Source organism: Plasmopara halstedii (assembly GCF_900000015.1).
Source record: "Plasmopara halstedii genome assembly, contig: Scaffold_650, whole genome shotgun sequence".
NCBI lineage: Eukaryota > Oomycota > Peronosporomycetes > Peronosporales > Peronosporaceae > Plasmopara > Plasmopara halstedii.
Genome location: NW_020187567.1, coordinates 2,722,152 through 2,748,093, shown reverse-complemented (window position 1 = coordinate 2,748,093; position 25,942 = coordinate 2,722,152). Strand labels below are relative to the sequence as shown.

Sequence of the window (25,942 nt, the reverse complement as noted above, 5' to 3'; positions counted from 1 at the left end):
TGAGCTGCGGATATCTATCCATTCTTCTATCATACCAAGGGCAGAATTCACTGCTTACTACCGGTGAAGACATCGGCAAACTGGTCCTCCGGCATCTCGCGCTCAGGCTGACGCTCCTTACGTTCACCCTGTGCACTCTTGCGAGACACGTAACGATCACGTTTATCAGCTTTGGCATCTCGACGATTTTCGTTGGGCGACACGTATTGGTCGTTCTGGTACAAAGTTTGGCCACCAAAACTTCCATCAAAGATACGAATGGGTGTGATAACAAAGCGTGGGCCAATCTCAATAAGCTGAATGAGATCTTCGCCACGGTGGAGAGCGGCTGACTCGACCTTTTTTGTATCAGCATCATCTGCTAGCTGGTAGTTGCGGCCCCAGACTTTACCATCCGCATAGTAAAAGCTCATGACGCGGTCAATAAATGGCTTGCTCTTTGGATGCGCCTTAGGTGTACCCCACACCTGCGTAAAAAGCTTCTTGATCACCTGTAAATGTGGAGCTTCGTCAAAAGCTTTGTCAAAAGTCAGTAGCGGACGCGATCCGGACAGAGCATTGCCCGTTAATTTCAGCTCATCCATTGTGTGGACTGACATACATAATCAAAGCATATAAAACAGTTAGCTCAAGTGCTTAAGTGATACAATTTGTCTATCCATTGTACGCACCGTTTTGCACCAAAAACTTTACGCTTGGGCCCGTGCCGACACGGCTAATCCACATGTAAAGGTCCTGGCGTTTTCGAGCTTCTAGAAAGATGGTGGTGTTGCATCCTTTGATTTCCGCAATCTCATTTACTACGTGCAGTGTATCCTTGGCGTCAAGCTTCACCTCGCGCTTGTGGTGAGGCAATAACTTTCGAAAATCATCCATCAAGTGGCGGTACCGCGTCGTGATGCCACGTGATGAGAATACGAGCACACGTTGCTTGTTGGTATACTTGCTGCCTCCTAATGTATCTATCTTCTGTTTTTTAACTTCGTCAGCTGCGTCCACCTGTACGCTGGTCTCATCCTTGCGTCTCCTCTTCATCATGGCCATGGCGCAAAGAACTAGAAAAATTAATGGCTGGCGAGCTGGTTTATTGACAATTTATAGTAATATTACTCGGTATAATATGATGGTATAATCATAGTAGTAATCAGAAATGTACTCCAAAGTATCATCTTTGTTACTAACATATTTACAATTATCTAACACTAAACCGCCGCAGGGACGTCGACCATCCCTGGCGCCTTCTGCCGGAAGAAATTCTGTAGTTTTTCATGCTGGTCCACACCGATTGTAAATTCGTTGACTTGAATCTTGTTGTTGGTTCGGTTTCTGTCAACAAAGCCCACAAAAGGTACGCCATCGAACATGACAACTTTATCGCTAAATTCGTCGCCAACAAAGTCATTGTCTTCTTCATACCATTGACGAGGCTCGCGCGCAACAACGATACGCAGTAGAACAGCATTATCCGGTGCCGTGGAGTTGAAGAGATGGGTGACCGGCAATTCCGCTTTATCACAAAACGGACACCACAGCCGATTGTTGAAATGATGCACGCCTGATACGAAGAAAAGAAATAGCGGATAGCTGAAATCGTACGAAGCAAGAAAGTCCATGACTTGTCGAGCATTGTCAAAATTAATAATGCGATTTTTGTGAGCTACCGACTTGCTAACTTTGAAGACAACATCAAGCAGATCTTGATTTAAACAATGGGGCCCGGCAAGCAGCGCTGAAGAGTTACCACCACCATCATACCGCATCAGTGTCGGCAAATAATCAATGTAAAAGAGCTGATTCTGTCGAAAAGGATTCATAAAGTCGTTCCAATACGCTTCTGATCCCACTTGAATTTCAAGCAGTCTTGATCGTCTAGGTGCGCGCTTGAAGCCAGCAAGAACCGCAGTTTTTACCATTTGACAAGGATTGAACCAGTATGTGCCATTGGCATCCATATCACTCGTAAACAGGAAAAACAACGGACCCATAGTCTCCACATCGTACTCACGCACAAATTTGTGCGCTTCTTCAAATCCACGAATAACGTAATATGTGTGAGCACGAGTGCGGTCGATATGAACTGTCAGTGTAGTCTCAGCAGTCTTAGCGGCGGTGGTGTCTCTATTCTCGGTTGTGGTTGTGACTTCTTTAGTAAATTGCCACATATACGTCACGGAAAGGAGCATCGTTGTAGCCAGCACCAGTTGCATAAAGCGCATGGGATTCAAATACCAAACTTTAGCCTCTTCCAGACTTGACACCTTCATCTTGACAGACACGCGGTGATATATTAAGTAAGTTCAGTTCTGGCTTGGTGTTGTGTTGGTAAAATGTTATTGGTCGATGTCTACAGAGTCTTCGATGATTGGTTCAATCAAAAAGAGTAAGACTTTGTTGTTCTATTGGCTACATTCAGTTTACCATCATAATGGCTAGGAAGAGTGATCTTCAGGTTGGTCACCGGCAACAGGAAGAAGCCGACGAGTCTTATGTCCAAAGTACAGTCCACATCACATCGTTATCTGTATCACCTATATTCAGACACCATCCACGAAGCTCTGAAGGAGTAGCAGAAGCTGTGCTTGCTCCTCCAGCACAAACGGCATCGTCTTATCTTCAAGGCCGCGAAGAACAAGATGCCAAACATAGGATGAAGCACGTATATGAAAAAGTCTTACGTCGGAAAAATCGAGCAGAAGCAGGTACTGCAGCTCCTCGTGGGTCTTCAGAGACAGATAGCAGTGTGTCACCAATGATGTCGAATGCGCTGATTGCTAGCGACAACGTAGAGCTTCGCTGCATTCAACAGCCTGGGGTTGTACAGTGCGATGAAATACAGCGGAATCAGGAATCGGCGTTACATTCTTACTTCTCTCTTTCACCAAAACGTGAAGACAGGAGACGAACCCGCAGTGGCTTAAAGCGCGTTAGCTTTGTCACGCCTCCGCTTGCTGTCGTATCCGGATCGTCTTCATCTGCAGGGACAAGACATGCAGACTTGTTTAGCGCTGAAGACTATCGACGCGATGATGATCGAAATGCACGGAGAAGAGAACGATTAGAAAGAAGGCAACGGCGACAAGAAAATACTCGTGGGAGATCTACTAGTAATGATGGCAAAGGATCAACGCTCTTGGATGTAGATGACGCGACTGTGCGATACATTGATGCAGTGCTAGTGAGACCCGATCAACAGGTTTTTAACAAGTACACAAGATATTTTTTGGATCTGAAGCTTGAGACGTTGTACCAAGATTTTACAGCAATCTTCTGGTTCAGACGTGCTCGCTGGCATGTGGCACTATGGATGTCTGTCCATTTGTTTGTAAATCTTATTTTCTATGTTCTTCCAGGCTCGAAGTTTACTGGTATGAAACAATTTATTTTATCATATAGTTCATTGCCGACGTTTTTACAGTGGGTCTACATCTTGATTGCGCTTCCATTCGCTGCGCTTCCAAACAAGTCCAATCCTTTTCAAACGCGGTGGCGTAGCTGGGTTTGCCTTATTATCATCTTATTTAACTTGACATTTCAAATATGGCTAGCAGACGCCAGTCGTTTGGCTACCAGTTCTTATTTAACGATCGTGCATGACCATCTCACATGCGATGCTTCAAACTCGGAACTCACGTTGGCATTCGCCGGTTTGAAAATGAACTCAAACGAAGAGGCTTTGTCCAACATAACAGTAGATTTTGCTCTTGCGTATTTGAGGGACGAGCAGATGAATCTGGCTATTAGTGTGACTCACATCTCCTCTGATGCACTAGTCCAGACACTCATAACTTTTGAATCGCTTTTCAGTTTTTTGTTCGTGATCTCAATACGTTTGGAGTTCGTCCAAGTCGTGGTTGTGGCTGTCACTGCCGCCACTACATACGCTATCGTTGTTACTGCGTTCGGATTTCAATTGCAGTGGCTCATGACTTTCAGCTATGGAACAGCAGTTGTGTTGTTTCTCATTTTATCCTATTCGACAGATCGTACAAATCGCAGATCGTTTTTATCCAATTTTCTCGTCGAAAAAGAAAATGAGAGTCTTAAATCGTCTTTAAAACAAGCAGAAGCTGCTCTGCAGAATGATACGGCTCGCGCAGACGAAGAACGTGCTGTGGCTAGAGTACTCGCTGCACCCGAGATGCAGCACCTTGAAATGGTACACATTCCGTTTGCAGATCTCACCTTCCTGCAAGCCATTGGCCGCGGATCTATGGGCGACGTGATCAAAGCACGGTACTTTGGAACTGTTGTGGTCTGCAAGCGTATGCGTCGTGAACACATTGTGGAAACAAACAATGGTCGGAATCGACATGGACAGCGAGATGCTTGGAATGAGGATAGTGCACTGGCGAGTTTTCGTGATGAAATTGAACTCATGTCGTGCTTGCGACACCCGAATATCGTGCAATTCATCGGTGCCAGTTGGGACAATGCCTCAAACCTTTGTATAGTGATGGAATATCTTGAGAATGGAGATATGCATAGTGTGTTGCATTCAGGACTGGGCAAGAACTTTACGTGGGCAGATCCGCTGTTAAAAATGGCTGTGGATGCTGTGCAGGGAATGCTCTATTTGCACTCCCAGGAACGGCCAGTCGTGCATCGCGACTTGAAAAGTGTCAATATTCTCTGTTCGGCCACGTATGGGTGCAAAGTGGGAGATTTTGGACTGAGTCGTCGGTACAAGAAAGGTGTTGATGCTCTCACAACTCTCGTGGGTACGCCATTCTGGCTCGCTCCTGAAATCATTCGCAGTGAGCGATATGGACCGGAAGCTGACGTTTATTCATTTGGAATCGTTTTAACAGAACTCGAGACGCGACGAACTCCATATCACGACCAGGAAGAGACAGGATTAAAAGTGCTTATGCGCGTAGCACATAAAGGGCTACGGCCTTCATTACCTTCGACGTGCCACCCTGAACGACGCAAGCTTATTGAAGCATGTCTTCACGATGTTCCTCGACATCGACCGACCTTTTTGCAAGTCCTCTCTCGGTTGCAAGGGCCTGTGAGACTTGAAATTGAAGGTCAAGCAGCAGCTCAACCGGAGCTTGAACGCCGCGTTCTGCTTCGACGATGTCAAGAGCGTCAAAGTCTTTAGCAGTCATGAATTGTAATATTATGTTAAACTACTTATCAAATTTGTCAAATAGAGCATTTCTATGTATTTATTTATTTTGCTGTGATAAATGGGCAAATACTGTACTCGACCCTTTCAATTCTACCAACTTCCAACTCAGGAGGGCGACAAACTTTGTATACGAGACTTGTTCGCTCTGCTTCAAACGTTGGTATCAGCACTCAGAATGTCCTTGGGCCCTTCTTGAGGTAGCGATATAATTACCTGCAGGTAGGGTGTAACGGGGTTACACGTACCCTGGTATAAAAGGGTAGCAAAAGATGGTGTGACCGTACAAAGGTGTCGATTACACAAGACGGTGTAATTACACAATGGTGTGGCTACACCGTAACAAGCAGTACTTATGCACATTACTTATGTTTTACTTTTTGACCTGGAAAACCTAAGGTTTTAGATATAGGCGGCTCTGTCGCAAATAAACAAATAAATACAGTTTTATTTTGAGTGAAAGAGTATACTTGCCTTGTGTAAGGTTTTGGGTACTCTTGGAGGTAGCAGATTGCGATCCGCTACACTAGTACTGGTTCTGATATAGAACGTAAGTTCGGTGACCTTAGCTCGACTTCCTCCGAGCAGAGAGCTACGGCAGCCCCGCTACATAGGGTGTGAGTCCGCCAGGAGCAACACACATTCCTATCTAGCGCGTCTGACTCGAGTCCTTGACCACTTTAAAGATGTACAATCTCATCAAGTCCAAAACGAGAACTCATTTCTCACTGGTGTCGAGCAGAGGGAAATGAAGATCAATTCACCGCTAAAACAACGCGCTGTCAACCGATTTTCGCGGCTGGTGCGACGTACACACCATTAATATTCTAGAACAATCCGGCCGGCTTGTTTTTCTAGACGAGAACGGGAATAACATAATTGCACTGGCTGTCACGGCAAAGTTGACAGTGATGCGCATCGGAGGAGTTCACGTCGACGGGAACTACGACATGCCGTGCACCGGTGTGATCGACGGTCATGGCTCTCATGTCCTCGTGGTAGATCGCTCTCTTACCCACGAGTGTGGTCTTCTCGCGGGATATACTGGGCGACGCACCGTTCAAGTACCGCATCTAGGAAACTAATCGCGCAATGAGCATCTCGTCTGCAAACATAGTAAAATAAGTCTTGCGGCGGAACGAGAAACCAAATCGGTCCATAATTTGTCAAATCGTTTCGTCGATATCATAAATAGCTTCGGCTTCTCCTCCGTAACGTGCAGCGACGTGTGGATGGCCAAAGCAAAAGAGAGAGTATCTTCTTGCGCTCGCTTTTGAAACTACCATTTGCACTACGGTCGTTGTTCCTGTCGGTAGACTCGTGGGCTACAGTGTCTACACCAATATTCGGGGATCATTTAGAGTTTTACTAACAAAAATTCACTATGTCTATGGCTATCCAAAAGTCTTCGAAAAATCCTGTCGCATCATGTGATTTTGCGTCTCCGACCATGACAAAAAGTAGCAGTTACGTGTAGAGTCAGAATCACATACGAGCTTAATACTGCGAGGTATGGCATCAATACTAATGCCATATTAGTTAGCAGCCGAAAGCACATCTACAAAACAACGTCTCTACTCTTCAATGAGGGCATTAGGCGTGTCTGACAGAAGGTACACCTGTGACGGATATACTTCAAGACTCTCGGAGAATCGATAGGCCACCACAACAGAGAAATATCACGAATTCAAGCCGCATGAGCATTGCTCTCCATCGTATATGCTCATTGACTTGTTCCCATGTGTAGTGGATTAAAGGCCCGTGACCTCACCGGGGGTATTACCAGTTCCTGTTGAAGTTGTAGGGTTGCCTCCACTCCGAAACTCCATGAAGGTAGATATTCACTTCAGCAAGATCGCTACGGCATCGTTGATGCATACACTTGGCAAAACTTCCGCCTTTAAATCACTATGGTGGAAAACAGTGCAGCGGGGCTGCCGTAGCTCTGCTTAGAAGAAGCTAAGATAAGGTCACCGATCCACGTTTTATACAAGAACTAGTACGACTGTAGCGGATCGCAATCCGCTACCTCCAAGAGTACCCAAAACCTTACAAGGCAAACTGTAGTTATTTGTTTTATTTGCGGCAGAGCCGCCAATTAATATGCATAAGTACTGGCAGTAGCGGCTTCTTGTTACGGTGTAGCCACACCACTGTGTGATAACACCAACTTGTGTAATCTACAACTATCTACGGTTGGTCACACCATTTTGTGCGACCCGCTTATCATACAAGGGTACGTGTAACCTTGTTACATTTGGTCAAGTATAAAGACAAGCATCGTAAGTCACACAGTCCCGTTTGTTGATTATTAGATTAGAAATCATGAAGCTGTCGATGACATGATCCAAACAATGCAAAAACGGTCTGATTTTCAGTGTCTAGACTTCATCAAGACATCGAAATGGAATCAATTCACGACAGCAAACATAAAGGCTCAAGCACCTGAAGAGATAAAAAGTAATTTTAAATTACCATTGGTTTTAATAGCAGTCCATTTTACATATGAACTGCTACATGTATCTGCATACCAACAATCGCACTCGCATAGATAAAGCAACATAAAATCATCATAAAATGCTCCGATTCATAAATTTCACTTGTTGAGCGCTTAAATGTACTTGTGCCATATAACATCGCACCGACATAACACTGGATCCAGTGGACCCAAATTCGAATACCATACGAGGTCAAGACATCAAAAATTGCAGCCAATACAACATATTGTCGACAAAGTGGTTGGAATTCGTAATGTTTTCGTTTTCGATTTCGAATTGTTGGAGAAAATGCACCAGGAACAGCTAAAAATGTACAGGAGCACGTGAAGATGAGTTTGAGTCCATATGCAGATAGTACCGAAAGATCTGTCGATATTGTCGCAAAGAGAAAGACGAGAACATACGGCCAAATGATGATTTTATACAAGTAATCACTCCAGTGTGAGTTAATCAATAATGGCGACTCAATTGAGCGTTTCTTGGGTAGAGATACCCGAATTCCATCACGTTGTAATGGAGAAATTCGTGTGCTACGTCGTTTTGTTGGTCGTGGACTGATACTTTTTGTACTTTTGCGTCGAGTATCTTTCACGGAAGGTTCATCAGAGTCAGTTGTCCATTCTAACGTCGCGTCCAAAGTTAATGAAGTTGAATCGAGTGATTTCTTTTCAACTTGATCGAGAAAAAACTTGTCGACAATAGGTCGAAGCCATGTATAAAATCCACTCGGATCGTTTGTAATTCGACAAAGATGTTCATTCCCAGCACTTGCTTTTGAACTCTTCAAGTCAAGTTCAATCTTTTCAGCTTCTTTGCGAATCAAATAGAGTAGAATCCCTGCCATCTTTTTAATACCAAAGTTCAGCATAGCTTTTGGAATGGCACATTTGGGATCAAGATTTGCAATGATACACGTACGTGCTTGCGTACGTGTAAGAGGTTCAATTAGTGCACGAAATCCTTTTATCTCCATGCGACCTGCACTCCATCCTTGTAACGTTGGAATAGACACAGAAGTTGTGATTGTTGACACATCCACAGATCCTCCTAATAGCAAAAGACAACGATGTTCATAAACAGCATTAATCCCAAATGCTCGAATGATAGCATCTCGTTGTAAGAAAGGGGATGAGATTGCTAAATACGCTGCAAGTTCCACATGACCCATTTCTTGTAACAAAAGAGATTGAGAGCAAAATGGAATCCATACACTATAAAGATCGACTTCCCGAATGACCGAAATCGTATGAAAAATATCCACACCATCCACAAGACCTTCAAGTTTAATCCATACAGAACCATCTTCATCTGGTTTCCAAGATGTAGTCACTCCTAACATTGTTTGTCCAAACTGCCAGTCATTATCTTTTTTCGTATTGTTAAATTCTTCAAGTGCTTTCACACCTCGTTCTCGTCGTTCTTGAATATAATCAACCAGTTTTTGTTTCTCATCCATTGTTTGCTTCATTCGAGCTACAACAATCGTATCGTTATTTGTATCAGCTAGAAAAGCTTCAAGTCGATCGATAAGTAACCCGGCAGAGAAAACTCGCTCCGTCGTTTTAAGCTTCAACACTTGTTGCCACACCCAATCGACGTTATCTACTGTGACTGTAACCGAGGAATAATCTGTCAATTCACAAGTCTCCAACTTTGTTTGATCATTTTGTGTATCGCTCGTATTATCTGTCGGCGTAGTCAAGCTCTTGATTGCTACTATGTTTGTATCAGATGTTCGACGTTTCTTTCGAAAAATACCTGGAAAACGACGAGATAAATGGTGTCTACCTTTTAAAGATCGTTGTTTGTTTCCTACAATTAACATTGCAGCTTTAAACGTAACGATACATTGATCACGACTTCTTTCCAACAAAAGAGCGATTTCAGTAAATGGTACGTTTCGAACATGCAAGTCATTAATTTTGTAAACCAAATAGCCTGCAGGCACTAGCACCCGTTCGGTATCAACATGTGACAACGACGTAGAAGATCGAGACGTTAATGTCGTTTGTTCGGAAGATAAAATCTCTGAATGACTGCTATCAAATATCGATTTGGCAGCAGACGCAACAAAATCACGATAAAGCATTGCACTTCTTCCTTCGTCTTTATCAAATGGACGTAACAAACTCAATATATTATTTGCTCGAGTAATAAAGCACCGTACAATGTTTTGAGGTTCGTGATAGTGATGATAACCCAGTAAAGCTTCACGATCTGGGGAACTAAAACCTAAAGTTAGAGGTCGTTTAGCTCGCTGAATCTCACTAAATACATTCGTTGAATTCCAATCTGTCACAGAGATACCATTGACTGATGTCACAAGATATCCAATTTCAATGCGATTTCCACTTCCTGCTGCTTCACTGTGTTTTTCACAATACGCAACGATAATTTTGTTAGAATACAGATCCATTTCCAAGTGTAATCCAATCTTTTGTTTACGAAATTTCATACTAAAATCATCATCTAATGGCAGTAAAGTTTCGTCTTTATCAAGAGGTGCTGTTTGTGCAGAGTCTATCGAACTCACACGAGAAACCTCTGAAGGTGTGTTCGTGAATTGAGATTCAAGATTATAAGCTGAAGACGAATGGTGAAGATATCCATCATTAAAATTAATTGAGTGACGAATCAAAGTTGATCGAGAACTTTGATCAGTTGATACTTCACTTCGACGCATATCTCCATAGTCATCACTCAATCGACTCAGATTTTCAATACCATTGACACTTTGTGTACTATTTGTACTTGTCGTACGTCGAGAGAAAAACGAGTTTCGTGACTGCTTCTGCATTCGCACAGGTTTTCGTTCTTCTGTAGCAGAAGCTCGAATGACATTTTTCTTGTCACTTGGATCGATCGATTCAATGACGAGAGTTGGAGTTTCAGCACGTTCACGTATAACTTGAGACGGCATACTTTCATTCTCATTATTCTTGATTGAGTGAAAGAAAGCTGCATATCCACTACAAGCTTTGTGAAGTTTCGTCATAAATGATGGTAACATTGTACGAAGTAAGAGATTGATGAGATAATTTGGAAGACTAAAGTTTGTATCATCTTCATATTCCAAATAAAAGTCACAAGATTCATGAGAACTTGCTAAATTTCGAATACACAATCGTAATCGACACGTTTCAACTCGTGTACGAGTGGATGAAACAGGTACATCGATATGATGTGCAGCTTGATAAAGAATAACAAAAGCATTTTGAAGTGGATAAAACTTGACACGACGTCGATAAACGTAATCACGATTTGCTAATGGCCATGGAAGTTTAAAAGCACAATACATGACATCACTTTCATGCTGATGTTCGACTACATACACTTCATCCACATTATGATCCCATAATTCACGATAGCGGATATCCAAGAGTGTATTAAATAGTGTATCCGCTGAAAAAGGGAACCACCCTTTTGAGCAATAAATGGGTAAACTTGACTCTTCTTGAGTTGGTCGAAATACTTCAAGATTCTTATCAGTATAAATGGCTTCATTTAAATTAGCCCACATGGCAGTTTCACCCATATCCACAGCATCTAAAGACACAAAAATGAGCACAAAACGATGAAAAAAGTGGCATTGAAAAAATGCACAATGTACCATCTAGTTCTGAGTCACTAAACTCAGGGTCGGAACACCGATGTGTGAGTGGCGGACGCTTGCCATTTGGTCCTCCACGTGAGGTGGGCAGTACAGGCTTTGAAGCTTCGAACGAACTCATAAGACGAGAGACACTAAAATACTCGATCCGTCGCTCACTTGTGATCCAAATTAATGACGCTTCAGGTACAACGTCGCAACTTGTCTATTAATTGATTCACTACGACGAGTCGGAAGTTGGAGTGGGAAACGAGCACGCTTTTTTACATGCTTTGTAATGGAATTGTCATGGCATGCGACAACAAAAAGTGGACGGTTGGACCTGCAAGTTATCATAAATGTGGTAACTATTAAAATTTAAAGTAAATAGTATAATTGATATATCCAAAAAGGTTACGTTACCGGTATTGTATTTAGTAGTAATTTCTCACAAGAGAATGGAGAAAGAAGAGATCAGTAAGAAGAAAGATGGGCGAACATTTAGCCCCTTACGCTTCATGCAGGTAGCACTGGCGATCACGTTGTTCTTCTCGATAACGTATATGTACCAGTTTGTAACGGTAAGTATCACTCTTCGTTCAGTAAATGATTCTGAAGACTCGAAAGACGTTGGGATCGTGCGTAATCGCGTGTTGGGTCACTCAATACTGCATCTTCAAGGTTTTGAAGCTGCACACAAGTTTGTAAGTGATTATGATATCGAACAAGGTCCTTTGTATATTTTATTCATGAGTGATGCCGACGAAAATGGCAAGTACTGGTGTCCAGACTGTGAACGTGCAAAAAAACCTGTAATGGATGCTTTTAATCGTGCACCACGAGGGTCAAAACTTGTCGAAATTCGTGTGGGTCCACAATCATATTGGTCGGATTACATGAATGAATTTCGACAGAATCAACTTTTTTATTTGGATCATATTCCGACTCTTATGCGATACGAAGGAGGTGGCAATTCATCGACAATGCTAACGGAATCATTTTGTAACGATCCAGATCTGTTGGATTATGTTTTTCGAGTGAATAAACCACTTGCTGGTAAGCCACATGAGAACAAGGTGTTAACAATGACAAGTCCAACTGAAGTGATAAATTATGTGGGAACTTATGACCATAGTCATCCTCTGTTTTTATTCTTTGTATCTGGAAATCACGATTTTAATGGACGTTTGTGGTGTCCATATTGTGATCGAGCGGATGTGGCTGTGATGCATTATTTTAACTATACAGCATTAGATGATGCTGTGCTGATTCGAATTGTCGTGTCGAATTCCTACAAAGAATGGAAGAAGAATGAAAATCCATTTAAACAGCTTGAATTCCGAGAAAAAGTGACGCTTTTACAGGGTGTTCCCTATCTTGGATTTGTGCGGAAGGACCTCCCTGCGAATAAGGTCCATGTGTTTCAATTTATGCCTGATTATGTCGAAACACAGAAATTGTTGACGTTTTTTAAAAATAGACCGATTTAGTTGGTTGATAAAATAGAAATGTAATCAAACTGGCTTTTGAAGTACATAACCTTATGTAGTTATTGCAACTTAATTTTTGGACATGATTTAGAAACGTTTTGCAATTTGATCATGTATGATCGACGTCGTCATAATCATAGCAATGTGCGCGTGTGGCTCCAACGTAATCTCTGGCTCGTTACAGCTTCAGTGCTAATCGTGATCTACTGCATCTTTACTGTGTATACAACTACATGGATGCAAATTTATAGCGAGCAAAAGGAATCAAAGCATCTTACTCAAGAGAGTCATAACTTAATGGATGTCACGAATGTTTTTAAAGACAATAGCGACAACACTATGGAAGAAATGGCCAGCGAGATCGAATACGAAGAAGAAGAAGATAGAATGAAGATAATTGATACGAATGACATCTCGTATGTTCGTACGGTGGCAACAGTACCAGTTTCGAGAGCTGAAGTACCGTTTAAAGATTTCAATGTGGAAGAAGAACATGAAAAAGTGATTAGCGATGTACCAACATCGGAGGTTCATGACGTGGTTAAAGTATTGCCGAGTGATGAAGGATCAACGAATGAATCTGTGGTGCTATTGGTGTCAGAAACAGAGACGATTGATAACCACTATGAGTCTTGGAATGACGTTGATGAGTTGTCTGACGTTGTCAATCATCATGCTCCTATTTCTGATACCAGCGCGTCTTCTTCTGAGTCGTTTACTAATGCTAGTACACTGTATTCTTCATTACCAATTGCTCGCATCAGGCCAATTGAATATCGCAAAACATTTGATAAGACTCGACTTAAAGTGGAAATTTCCGAGCAATCCGGTTCATGGATTCCATTTGAAAATCGACATCATAAAATTGTTGGCTACAATGCTACGTTGGAATATCTGCAATACTACACAAAAGCTGCTGACTCAAAAGAAGAATTATTCTTGTTTTTTACATGCAGTACACGCGATGGTGATCAAGATGATTGGAATCCTAATTGCGCTACAGCTCGTGAAAAGGTGTACTCGATCTTTTCCAAGTCACCATCAACGAATCGTCTTGTGACTATATATGCAGGCACTTACGAAGATTGGATGGATGGAAACAACTTTACTTTCGATGACGATCTTCGTTTAAAAGCTGTTCCGACATTAATGCGATGGGATGGTGGTACTCCTGGAAGTTTACGGTCGACTTGGGGTGTATTAGTGGATGTATCAATTCTATATGATCCGTTTGTTCGCTATCTCTTTCGTAATACTGATAAAGAAGATCAACTATTAGTTAAACCAGAAGTCGAAAGCAAGGAGATTATAACCGTGCGAGGCTATTCGTCGTACCGAGCGTACGTGGATTCTTATGTCACTAGTAACTTTTCCTATCCGCTCTTCATGATGGTCTTATCTGGTCGATTGGAACATAACAATCGTCTCTGGTGTCCATGGTGTCGACAATCTGAATTGCCTGTTAAGTATGCATTCTATGCTTATGCACCAGTTAATGCCAAGCTGCTACTTATCGAGACTTATGACAATCGTAGCGAATGGCGAAACCCAGATAATGAGTTTAAAGTGGATCCACAACTCGCAATCAAAGGTGTTCCATGGTTCTATCGTGTCTCCTCTCGTACACTTGGCGATCCACTCGTGTATGAACATATTAAAAAGAAATTCTATCTCCTGGAAGCTTTGGAACAAGTATTTGCACCACTTTAAGTGGAGCACAGTATAGAAATTGATTTAAGAAACAAAACAGTTTTATCCAATCAAATTATACAAAACGTGGGAAAACGACTGACTCGATTATTATCATAAGAATGGGGTTGAAAATGAAAGCACATCGTCATGCAGGCACAATCTCTCGTCGACAGCGGTGGATTTTAATGATAATCATTGCCTTTGTATTGTACTTGATGTTGATGATTCAAATGTGGATCTGGTCCTCTGCAAACCACGCAGATTTACGTGCTAATATCATAAATGCTGAAGATATTCCCAAGCCAGTTAGTCGATCGACAATTAAACAAAATGACGAGCCACAGGAGATGCGAGTAGATTCTTCACAAGCAGAAGAAATGAATCATAAACAACCAAATTTACGCATTGTTGATCCATCTCAAGCGATTCCTGACACGATGGAGCTTTTGACTCATGAGTCCGAAGCTCCACGAGCTACTAATGTACCAGAAGCTTCACCACCTTCAAAAGTGATGATTAAATCACCTTCTTCATTTGCAGCTCGTCATGATATTATCTTTGGGTACACTGCAGCAATGAAGTATTTGGCTAATTATACAATTTCTGAAGATTCCAATGAACGACTCTTTTTGTTTTTTGTATGTGGTGATGAGAAAGGAGAACAAATGAAATGGCGAAAAGTATGTGTGGATGCATCTGCATTAGTATATGATGTGTTTGCGAAATCGTCGTCTCATAATCGATTGGTGACTATTTACGCTGGATCAAAGACAGATTGGTCGAAAACGAATAACTTTTACAATGATGTGGATCTTAAAGTGAAGATGATTCCTGCTTTAATGGAATGGCATGGAGGACGTCCTGGTGCAAAGCGTGTGACAACTGGTATGATTATTGAAGATAGTCTTCTTTACGAACCATTACTGCGATATCTGTTTAAGAATGAAGACAGTTTGGATCCACTTCTTGCACCTGAAAAGATTGCATCGAAAGAAATTGTTTTATTAAAAGGTCATCAGAAGTATCGACAATATATTGAGACAATTGCCAAAGGAGAAAATCCATTGCTAACTGTTCCAAATGGTCCAATGTTTTTCTACTTTATTGCTGGTCGACTGGAAAGAAATGAACGTCCATGGTGTCCATATTGTCGATATTCTGAGATCTCGGTTGAGTATGCATTTTATGCTTTTGCACCTCCAGGATCTCGCTTAGTTAAGGTTGAGACTGTCAATTCTTATGCTACATGGAAAAAACCTGTTAATGAATGGAAATCGGAGACTTCCGTGATAATTCGTGGTGTTCCATGGATGTTTCGAGCAGAATTAGATGCTCACACGCATACATTTACTTTTGATCGAGTGTATGGACGATTTGATCATCCGGATACGTTACAAGAACTTTTTCAAACTTAAACGAATTATTACGAGTTTTTTTGTTATATTCTTGTTGTTTATTTTTTTTAAGAATAATCTTGATGAGAATATTTGTTTTACTTCTATTCTTTAAGAAAAAATTACTACACTTTTGAAATTAAGGTACAATACATCACAAGTCTGTTTGAGATTGTTGGATGGATATCTCTCACTTTGTCTTAACATAGTTCTTTCTTGATTTGTAGTCGTATAGATAAAAGTCTGTGACGTATTGTAATGTAAAAGCGCTTTGGTTTACGAATTGTCGGATCGTTGTCGTACACTTTTATCTCTTTCGACGTTCGTACATTAAGTTTCATTTCTTCATTACGTCGATCATGGCAATATCAAGATACAGACGTGATTCCAAGCGACTTAGCGTGAATGTATGGTACCTTCTTACTTGTGGTTTCTTTATCGTGTACATCACCTTTTTAATTTCTTGGCAATTTGGAGACTTTTCATACTTGGCATCCACTGAGCAGCTCAGTCATCTCCGCACGGTACATAAACATCTTGATGATGCTTTCGACGTTGACAAGACTTTGCAATACAAAAATGAAGAACAAACACATGAAAATGGACATTCAATAGAGTCAAAAAATGGACATGAACCTAAGAATGTGACGTTAATGAAACAGATTCCAGATGCTGCTGTCTCACCTTTGCATTCCATTGCTTCGTCTATAAAGACTATCACAGCCTCTACAGTGAATTCGACTTTGAGTAGACCACCTTTTACTGCAGTTTTAAAGTCTAAGACATCGAACGATGAGATCGAAGATATCGTACCATCGATTTCTAAAAAACCTTTGAATCCGACAAACTGGACGATCTCTGGATATGCTGATACGATCAAGTTTTTGAAACAGTATCAATATGATCCACAGAAGGCGCTTTTTCTGTTTTTCGTATGTAGTGATGAACACTTTCAAGCAAACGATTGGTCTGAAATTTGTGTGAAAGGAAAAGAAAATGTTTATGAAATGTTTTCCACATCTTCAGAACATAATCAACTCGTGACGATATATGCAGGCTCGAAGCAATACTGGAAATATCAAAACGATTTTTACAATGATCGAGATTTGAAAATTGTAAGTGTACCTTCGATTCTAAAGTGGGAAGGTCGTGGTGGTCGTACATCAGGAATGCTGGTCCAAACGTCGCTTTATGATGTTGAGTTGGTCAAGTATCTTTTCGCTAAAAACGGTTCACCTGAATCGTTTTTTCCTGTTGAAACTGTTCAGAATAAAGAGATTGTCACGGTGAATGGATATGATGCATTTGTGGACACAATGACTGCGTTTGAGGAAGAGATGAATCCAGTGTCGACGTTTCTTATGATGGTAGCAGGTCGATTTCAATACAATAAACGTCCCTGGTGTCCGTACTGCCGATACTCGGAACTTCCACTTGAGTATGCATTTTACTCTTTTGCTCCAAAGAATTCACGATTGATTCGAGTGGAGGTGACCGATTCGTATACGGATTGGGAGAAACGAACAGAATTTACGGAAGATCCAAATCTAAAACTTCAGCATGTGCCATTGATGTTAAAGATTGATCTCGAACCAGCTGACATTACGAACAAGATAAAATTTACCAGACACATGTTTCGTTACGATCGCTTGACCCCATTACGTCTGTTCTTCAAACGATTTACTTAAAGTAGTTTGTATATATGTGTGTTAGACTTGGTCTTATGAAAGATGTTTCGTATTGTCAAAAATTTTCTTTCGATTATTGCAAGTGGATCGAATCTAAATAAGTTTCTAATCTATTCATATTAGCTAAAGTGATGTCAGATGACGCTCGGAATGTTCGCGGTTGACGCAATGATCTCTTTCGTAATAGACACTTTGGTGTTTGATCAACTATTCCACGTTCAGTAAGAAATCCGAAATATCGAGCAAAACTTAAGCCCAAAAACTCTTCAATCAAACGCAATAAGACACTAGTTTCACAGGAAGAATTGTCAGGTAATACTCGAAGATGTTGACGGAGACTTCGAATCGTAAGTAAACACATGACTACAAATTGTTGAAACCGAACTTTACGTTCACAAATGATTTCATTTTCAACCATTTCAATCGTTAATTTTGAAAACAGATGCGAACCCCAGACTTTACGTGAAGGAAAAGCACCATTGACAATTGAAGTGAGTACATTGTCACAAATGGGACAATGAGGTTGACGACGACGTTTGCTTCGACTTAAATGTTTAATCAATTGTAATCGTAACGCACGAAATTCGGAAAATCGATGCACTATACACCATTGCTGTTTGCTTAAATGAACTTGGACTTCATAAAAAATCACACCATCTTCCGAACGATTGAAATGTTGACCCGTGACGTGAGCAAGTAAATAATCGGAATATTCAGCTTCGTCACGAAAGAGTTGAAGATCTTCGCTTCCATCTCGAAATCCAATTGAACTTGATTGTCGAGTTGTTTCCACTTCTTTGCGTTTACGTAAAGATTGAGATGTAGAGGATCTTTCCGTAACAGAAGGTAGAGAGCCGTAACTATGTCGTCGTGAATTCTGTCTGTCTTCAATTACTATGCGAGGACTTCGATCACGTGCCAACAAATTGCGAGCAGATGAACTACAACGTTTAAGAAGTCGTGGAATTTTTCCAGATAAAAGAGTTTCGCGACTTTTTCTATGATGAATTGAAGCAAGAGGAAAGTGAGATTGTCGTAAAATCTCATCAAAAGAGCAAAAAGTTGACGTCGTCGAATGAAGAGGTGAATTGGAATCGTATGTGACGTCGCTTGGCCTCATAATGATAAAAATCACAAATGCTCACTACTCGACTACAAAGTCGAATGAGAAGTGCCAGTGATGCGACAGGTGGGAGGTGGGTGGGTAATCGCATATTTTCTCTAGCCATCAACTGGCCAGACAGACGATGACAAGGCTATTAATAAGAAAAATGTATTGTTGACACAGGGTGTTTCATAGCGTTGACAAGGCCAGTTTGAAAAAGAAAACATGAAGTCTACGATTCAAATGATACGGTCAGCTCACGTTTGGATTGTTGGATTCATTAGATGATGATTTGAAACGCTAGTGTTTGTTTGAAAAGATTTTCTGGTAAGAAATAAACGAACTTAGTTGATGAATCAAAGGTACCAGCCGTCTCGTTGCGCTCTAGACGTAACGGATACGAACACCAACGGATCTATAGCTTGATGTAATATCTATCTACTATACTCATGTCAAGTTGGACATGATGATTATGACAGCATTAGGAAACAGAGATCTGATCGTAGGAAAGGCAGGTTGGGTTACTGACCACTATATTTGTCTTTTGAAAGAAAAAAATCGTTTGTTTAACGTTTAGATTCAAAGTAGCCAGCAAACGCAATTGATAAATCATTTACTCGAACATCATATGTAGCCAGCCATCTACCCTGACCTCTGACCTGTTAGATTATTTTGGGTATGACGACTGTAAATGGGGGGTTACTGTAATGGGGTACGTACGTATTTTTGTGTCCGAGAACCTTATTATTTTGTACAATTGATACAATTATGTATACCATGTAACCTGCATATAGTATCAGATTAATTTAAGTTTATTCTAATGCTAACTAAGTTGCCATTTACTAGAAAAGATTCTGTTGAGAGTACGATAATCCAACTACCTAGTCGAGAAAAGACTGTATTCTCTGTAATAACTGAGCACAAGTTAATTGATTACCTGTACATCTGCGAGAGGTGAGGCGACTGAGTCGCGGTGCGCAGTGACGCATGATCTGTGCAGATCACAAACAGCTTTGAGCCAAGCAGGTACACCCTGAACTTGACAAGTGCATACTTCATAGTCCGAAGCGTCACAGACGACACTATACAACGATCGGGGTCTGACAACGCCAGTATTGGTGCATGAAGGAGGATGTTTTTGACCCTGTTAAAAGCCTTCCGATGCTCCATTCCGTATCCTTCTCAACAATGACCGTGCCATTTCCGCATATTTTGCGCTCTACTTGTGCAAGTAGTTGGCGAGGCCAAGCCACTTGCGCAAGTTCTTTTGGTTCTTTGGAACTGGTCAGTCCACAATGGCCTTAACCTTAGCGGGATCCACTCGAAGGCCACGATTCCCAATGAAGCACTTTAAAAAGCATTTTTCTCCGCGCCGAAGATGCACTTATCTGCATTAGCATACAACTTATTTGTGCGCAAGAAACCGAACATCGCTCTCAAACGGACGATGCGGTTTTCCTCATCTGTCTTCCCGTACCCCGCGCGACTGTGGACGAAGATGCCGACGAAGTATGTTTAACCGTACGCCCGGTGGGGCCTGAACAATTGCGTCACAAGACAGTTTAATGTTGCCGGTGATGCCTTGGGGAATCATAAGCCACTCCCAGAACATCCCGCTCGGAGTTCTCGCCTCTGTCAGCGGATAATCACTCGCTCTTATAAGCAATTGGTAATACCCATCGACCAAGTCGAGTGCGCTGTAATTTAAGTAGCCAGCCATATTGTTCGCTTTCTTGGGATTGGCGTCTCTGTCGGAATGGTGGCAGCGTTTAGCTTATTGCGAGCGAGAACGATACACAACTTGCCGTTCTGCTTCCGGACACAAAACGTGGGTGTTGAATGGGGAGACTTGCTCTCACGCACCTTTCCTGCGTTGGGTTTCGCACGGAAAAAAGCGTCAATGACATAACACTCCACCTTGGTCAGGGGCCATTAGCGTTTAATCAGTATTCGGCTCCCGAAACCAGGTCGATCTCATGACGCACACCTGGGTCCGGAGGTAGGACCGACGGCGGGTCTTTGGAGACGACGTCTTGAACCAAAAGATAGTACGACTCCGAAAGATTCTTCAGGATCGACAATCAACTTTGTGCGTTCAGCACCCTCTTAGTGTCCTCCAGGACAGCTTCATTCAGAAGCGACGACAAGCCAATGTCTATAATAGCTCGTTTAAGTCGCCTGCCTTCAAGGCCTTGCCGAACTCGTCGAAGGACATCGCATCCAGCTCAGAAGAACATCCACCGCGGGTTGGCCTCGAGGGTGACATCGCCGTCTTCTTCTCCCGTCGTATCGCTGACAAGGGTATATAGCTGTGCGCTATCGTCTACATTAGACACACCCTGGTTCAGTGTCGACGCCCTGCGTCTTGCAGATAACATATGGCATCGCCGTCTCCTCTTTATAGGGAGTTTACGGCTCATCGAGACAAGTGCGAACACGCACTCAGCGTCATCACTCCCTGCTCCATCGGAGCCTTGATGTTCTTAACAACATCCGACGAAGAGCTGCTATCTCCCAGTCTTCGTCCAGTGCGTAACATGCTACTCCACGCGCATCTGAAGGGCCTTGCCCAAGATGCCTCGGACCTCGTCCGACCATGCCACTCTTGGCATGCAGCAACTACTTTGAAGCGTGAGCAGTGCTCAGTGGATTACGTACCACTCCACGCGCATCGCTAGGGCCTCGCCCTCGTTGCCTCGGATTTCGTTCGACTGCCTCTTGGTATGCAGCAACTGCTTTGAAACGTGAGCGATTACATGCCACTCCACGTTCAGCCCGCGAGTCATGCTCGGGACTCTTGTCCAATACACCATCGGTGTTCGACATCTCGGATACTCCGATGTCCGGCACATTGGCCGTCCTGGTCTAGTGCTCGCGTCAATAGCGCTTCTGCTTCCTAGCAGAGGTGGGTTCATGACTCGCCAAAGCTCCACCAGGAGACGTGCGCCTAGCATCCAAGGTCTTCAACCTCCAATCGATCCATGACTCATGGTGTTCCAACCATGCATTACCAAGGATCAGATCATGCCTTGAATCCAAGTCTTAGACTAAGCAGCATTTAACGCTATCGAAGTAATGAAACTTGACACCGAGGTCCACAGGAGCCCTCGGCACAGTGACGGTGTCACTCAACCGCGCTTTCAGCATCTCAGGATACAGCTGACTTCCTTCAAACGTGTAGCGTCGGGCATAATATTATGCCCGACGCGCCGAAATCAAGCTCTTTTCGGTCGCTTTTACGATCAGCAAGCCCGGCTTGCATACATGTTCCGTGTTCAAGAGCACGGAGCTCTTTGGGGCTGGGCCCTGCTGCCTGCTACCTCATTGAGGCTCAGCACATGCTTTCACACAATTTTATTTGTGAGTGATGTCGCTTAGTGTTCCGATATTCTCGACATGTTGTGTGACAATCACAACCATGTCTTTTGGTAGGAAGACACTATATCTCTTGATAAAATCATTTTCTCGATGACAATTGCGGCTATTTCTCGCCCACCCAGCCCATTGTTCTCGGACTATTTGTATGCAGCGCACGGTCGGCCAAAAACAACAATATACCTCAGAACCGAAACCTTGTTTGTCGAATCCTCTATTGACGGAACTTATTTCGGTCTCTTCACGTGCGTCTCCTATTCATGATGTTTGTCACGCTAACACATCAACGGTAAATCACAAGCAACAACCATTAAAAGCATAAAACCTCTTTCATTACTTACTTGATCACTGTTCTCACTCACCTGTCACTAAGTGCAGGTGGATTTGCAAACATGTCAAATGTCTTGCATTTAGCATGTTCATTGATACATAAAACGTGAATCCTGCCATTAGAATCTGTTTGGCGGCCACCAAACAGTGTTGAAAGAAATTGTTGGCCACCGCGTATTTAGTCTCGGCCAGAAAGTAATCAGACTGATGATCGATAAAATTAGTCATTTATGGTTTTAAGTTGGTCTCTTAGTGTCGTTGAGCCCTTCAAGCTGGAGCAACAATGCCTTTAACTAGGATATTCTGTCCGGAGATTTGCCTTGTACGTCTATGTAGCGTACATATGCGTCAATTAATTTTCACGTATTTTACCCATGAGCTACAGTTCTGATGCGGGGGTTTATGATATTTGGTGTTCGTGTTGGAACACCCAAACCCGAGACACCTGCACAAACTATAAAAATATCACATTGTATGTCCGGGTCTGTGGAATTACTATCACCAGACTTTTCCAGACTGCCTATCCTGAGAAACAAACCGCCTACAAATATTCCATTTTTCTATATTTTAAGCCTTCATATCTCTTAAAGGTGGCAAGTCTCGTTCTTTGTATTTCCAACCGAGTTTTTCATGTAACCGCTCGCCAGATCGCGACCAGGGTGACGACCCTCAAATCCAATCCCCGCAGATTGAGCAAAATGTGCTAAGTTTAGCGTGCCAAACAAAATCTATACAGCGCACATTCAATATAGATCACATTGGTAATCTCATGCTCGAATCCGCAGTCTGATTGATATTATGAGAGCTCAAACCTTCTTCTCCTCCATAAGCATAGCTGACTGCGATCATATGTAAAAAGCGTCTCGTCTGTCTGCGATGGGCCCGTTTCAGTGCTGTGGGCAATTTATGCTTTGAGTTGAGATTAATTTGTTTGGTAAATTCTGCCACAGACATTACATGCTCCAAAGACGAGGTTTCGAACCACTACGACTTAACATGGCAGTACTATTATTGTTGTGCCGTTCCGGTCAAATTTCGATTGAATTTTTTGAGTGAATTCCCTCGCTCCATGCAAATCGTGAAACCCTAACTGCAAATCGAGCTTGTAGAACCAACTCTTTGTCTCGCTCCATGAAGCCACATTTAAGTCTATGTTCCATCAAAATACATTAATTTCGATTTTTGTTGTCGTGCATCTTGACACCATAAATTGATTCCCACACTCGGTCTTGCACCTTGGGCTCCGTACGACACTCTTTCGGCAATCTCGCCGTTGCTCTCTGAATAGGCATTATCACATGGTGTGACAATCATTTAGCACCAAAATTTCTCGCAGGTGACGTTTAAAGCTACAGGGTGCGATTGAATGCCCGAACATTTATCCTATGACTCCACATAAGGTGGGCTCAAAAACGATGTATTCGACTGAGTCTTTTCGCTATTGATTGTACGACTCCTCCAAACTCCTAATGCTTTCAGTGAAATTTGTGAGAGACTCGAGTCACTTATCTTCACTATTTAACTCGGATACTTCTGCTCTCCTTCAAGGCGGTCGTCATACCAAGATTGCTAAATACTTGATTTTCTCCAACTTATTTCACGGAAACCTTGTTGTCGGTGTTAGATTCTGCTGAAGTTCCCCCTGTAGGAGAAGGTAAAAGCAGAAGTGAATATGTAAAGTCAGCCATATCTTCTTTGCATGGTCTTCATGCTATAAACAGATAAAAAAGTCTCCTTACCGCTGGACGCCTGATGACTTTGTCCCAGCTTTCGGCATGGATTCTGGACCGTTACTTGGCCTGTGCGTAGAATCCCATTCCAGGCGAAATGGCCTCTAGCGAATTTTTGGGCCTATCACAACCGGCTGTCCCTCTCTCAGATTGTGCCCTTTCTAACAGGGACGTGTGTTGAAGTGGCGCCGCGTAATGAGAGCTGGGAGAGTCAAGGACTCATCGATTGATGACGTGAAGGTGATCAATGGTCTGGTGGGCGCGTGGGGCACGCGCATGAGCTCGGCGAAGATAGGTAGCTGACTCGACGAATGATGCCTTGGATCGGAGATTCACGCATGGCAAGATCTGATTGGGAGACAATGGAGTGAGTGCTGGATGTGATTGGATCACACCCAAAACTCCCCCCGCAGCCTTTCATCTTGTCGAGGCGTCGCAGGGAGAAGCTCGAGGGCGGCTGCTGCAGAGGCAAAGGGAAGAAGAAGGGCGCACAGGAAGGTAGCTACGGACATGTAGGAAGGGTAGATTGTGTAGCTGCCAACTGATACACTTCGGCATTTACCCTCCACTACTCAACAGGTTAACAGCTGCACAAGACTCTCAAGCTACAAGACGCCGGCTCGATGTCGACGAAGAAGGCCGAAGTTCTCTGGGAAGCGACAACTACTTCCACTGGGAGTTCGCCATGCGCATGACGCTGGCAAGGAAGGGACTGCTGGCTCATGTGCAGACGGTGAAGCCGAAAGTAGAGGTGACGGAGGCGTGGCTGCTAAACGGCATGTAGGTACTCGGTTTAATCGCCCAGGTTGTGTCGTTGGAGCACCAGACCTCGGCGATTAAAGCGTGGGTAACTCTGCAGGAGTTCTACAACCGGACCACGATGCACAACCGTGTGATGATGACTCGCCGACTCCATGACTTTAAGATGGAGGAAGGGACGATGATGGCGAAGCACCTCCACAAATTCGACGAGCTCATCGTGGGTTTCCAATCGCTCGGCGAGCCACTGGACGATGCTAGTCAGTTGGTTATATTGCTGAGCAGCCTGTCCAGCGAGTTCGAGTTAATTTCGTCGATTATCGAGAACTCTAAGGACATCACGCTGATCGAGGTGAAGGAGAAGTTGCTCGAGGAGTACAAGCGACTGGAAAAGAAGATAATGTCAGAGCGCGCGATGAAGGTCACCTCGGATGGTGGCAGGGGCAAGAACGGCAAGTTTGTCAAACGCGACAGAAACAACGACCGCAAGAGCAACGGCGCGAAGAAGAATGGCAAATTCTGGGGCAACTGCTTTAGTTGTGACCAGGTCGGACACATGAAGCGGGACTGCCCGAACAAGGTCACCAGTGCCATGGCTGATACTGCACTCGATGTTGGCAAGGATTGACAATGGTGCGACGTCGCACATGATGCCGTACCGGGACGACCTCTTTGGGTATGAGGTCGTGAACACGAACATCGAGGTGACCATCGCTGATGGTAAGAAGCTGCGCGTGGCGGAAACGGGTCGGTGCGCTTGTAGGGCATTGACAGCAAGCGCATCCGGATGATGGAGGTACTCCACATTCTTGGCCTCGATCGCCGACTGCTGTCGGTGAAGAAGTTGGCAGGACGCGGGTTGAGCGTCGAGTTCCAACGGGATTCGTGTGTTATCTGGGGCAAGTCGAGTGCGATGCCTCGGGAAATAGACTCGGCAAGGCCTACGTGTTGGACTGTTAGCAGAAAAATGGCGCGATTCGTCGAGTACAAGGGGTCAGTGAATCAGTGGAAGCTGTGGCATGCTCGCATGGGGCACCACATTGAGGACGCGTATGCAAAGACGCAGCGCGCAACAACTGGGATGCCAGTTGTCAAGCAAGAGGTCAAGACTTTATGCGGTGGCTACATGACGGGAAAGCAGACGGTGGCGCATTTTCCGTT

At 43.2% G+C, this 25,942-nt stretch overlaps 10 protein-coding genes across 10 annotated transcripts; 5 read left to right on the top strand and 5 right to left on the bottom strand.

The window, feature by feature from the left end:
• Nucleotides 1–47: 47 nt before the first annotated feature.
• On the bottom strand, nucleotides 48–1,044 carry PHALS_13180 (ribosome biogenesis brx1-like protein; the record flags this gene model as incomplete). The annotated part of the gene is made up of 2 exons (XM_024728883.1): nucleotides 48–592; nucleotides 672–1,044. 2 exons carry the CDS (start codon nucleotides 1,042–1,044, stop codon nucleotides 48–50), a joined length of 918 nt encoding a protein of 305 aa, XP_024579316.1.
• Nucleotides 1,045–1,202: 158 nt separating this feature from the next.
• PHALS_13179 (Uncharacterized conserved protein) lies at nucleotides 1,203–2,264 on the bottom strand (the record flags this gene model as incomplete). The annotated part of the gene is made up of 1 exon (XM_024728882.1): nucleotides 1,203–2,264. One exon carries the CDS (start codon nucleotides 2,262–2,264, stop codon nucleotides 1,203–1,205), a length of 1,062 nt encoding a protein of 353 aa, XP_024579315.1.
• Nucleotides 2,265–2,327: 63 nt separating this feature from the next.
• PHALS_13178 (tkl drk protein kinase) lies at nucleotides 2,328–5,104 on the top strand (the record flags this gene model as incomplete). The annotated part of the gene is made up of 2 exons (XM_024728881.1): nucleotides 2,328–2,380; nucleotides 2,434–5,104. The coding sequence occupies 2 exons, from the start codon at nucleotides 2,328–2,330 to the stop codon at nucleotides 5,102–5,104; spliced, it is 2,724 nt and encodes a 907-aa protein (XP_024579314.1).
• A 2,526-nt stretch (nucleotides 5,105–7,630) lies between these two features.
• PHALS_13177 (START domain-containing proteins involved in steroidogenesis/phosphatidylcholine transfer) lies at nucleotides 7,631–11,360 on the bottom strand (the record flags this gene model as incomplete). The annotated part of the gene is made up of 2 exons (XM_024728879.1): nucleotides 7,631–11,175; nucleotides 11,240–11,360. 2 exons carry the CDS (start codon nucleotides 11,358–11,360, stop codon nucleotides 7,631–7,633), a joined length of 3,666 nt encoding a protein of 1,221 aa, XP_024579313.1.
• A 316-nt stretch (nucleotides 11,361–11,676) lies between these two features.
• On the top strand, nucleotides 11,677–14,418 carry PHALS_13176 (Uncharacterized conserved protein; the record flags this gene model as incomplete). Its single annotated transcript, XM_024728878.1, has 2 exons — nucleotides 11,677–12,707; nucleotides 12,768–14,418. 2 exons carry the CDS (start codon nucleotides 11,677–11,679, stop codon nucleotides 14,416–14,418), a joined length of 2,682 nt encoding a protein of 893 aa, XP_024579312.1.
• A 101-nt stretch (nucleotides 14,419–14,519) lies between these two features.
• PHALS_13175 (Thioredoxin-like fold) lies at nucleotides 14,520–15,815 on the top strand (the record flags this gene model as incomplete). Its single annotated transcript, XM_024728877.1, has 1 exon — nucleotides 14,520–15,815. The coding sequence occupies one exon, from the start codon at nucleotides 14,520–14,522 to the stop codon at nucleotides 15,813–15,815; it is 1,296 nt and encodes a 431-aa protein (XP_024579311.1).
• A 338-nt stretch (nucleotides 15,816–16,153) lies between these two features.
• PHALS_13174 (Uncharacterized conserved protein) lies at nucleotides 16,154–17,482 on the top strand (the record flags this gene model as incomplete). Its single annotated transcript, XM_024728876.1, has 1 exon — nucleotides 16,154–17,482. One exon carries the CDS (start codon nucleotides 16,154–16,156, stop codon nucleotides 17,480–17,482), a length of 1,329 nt encoding a protein of 442 aa, XP_024579310.1.
• Nucleotides 17,483–17,555: 73 nt separating this feature from the next.
• PHALS_13173 (Phox homologous domain) lies at nucleotides 17,556–18,602 on the bottom strand (the record flags this gene model as incomplete). Its single annotated transcript, XM_024728875.1, has 1 exon — nucleotides 17,556–18,602. The coding sequence occupies one exon, from the start codon at nucleotides 18,600–18,602 to the stop codon at nucleotides 17,556–17,558; it is 1,047 nt and encodes a 348-aa protein (XP_024579309.1).
• Nucleotides 18,603–22,876: 4,274 nt separating this feature from the next.
• PHALS_13172 (uncharacterized protein) lies at nucleotides 22,877–23,125 on the bottom strand (the record flags this gene model as incomplete). The annotated part of the gene is made up of 2 exons (XM_024728874.1): nucleotides 22,877–23,020; nucleotides 23,105–23,125. The coding sequence occupies 2 exons, from the start codon at nucleotides 23,123–23,125 to the stop codon at nucleotides 22,877–22,879; spliced, it is 165 nt and encodes a 54-aa protein (XP_024579308.1).
• Nucleotides 23,126–24,902: 1,777 nt separating this feature from the next.
• PHALS_13171 (polyprotein) lies at nucleotides 24,903–25,409 on the top strand (the record flags this gene model as incomplete). The annotated part of the gene is made up of 1 exon (XM_024728873.1): nucleotides 24,903–25,409. The coding sequence occupies one exon, from the start codon at nucleotides 24,903–24,905 to the stop codon at nucleotides 25,407–25,409; it is 507 nt and encodes a 168-aa protein (XP_024579307.1).
• Nucleotides 25,410–25,942: the final 533 nt, after the last annotated feature.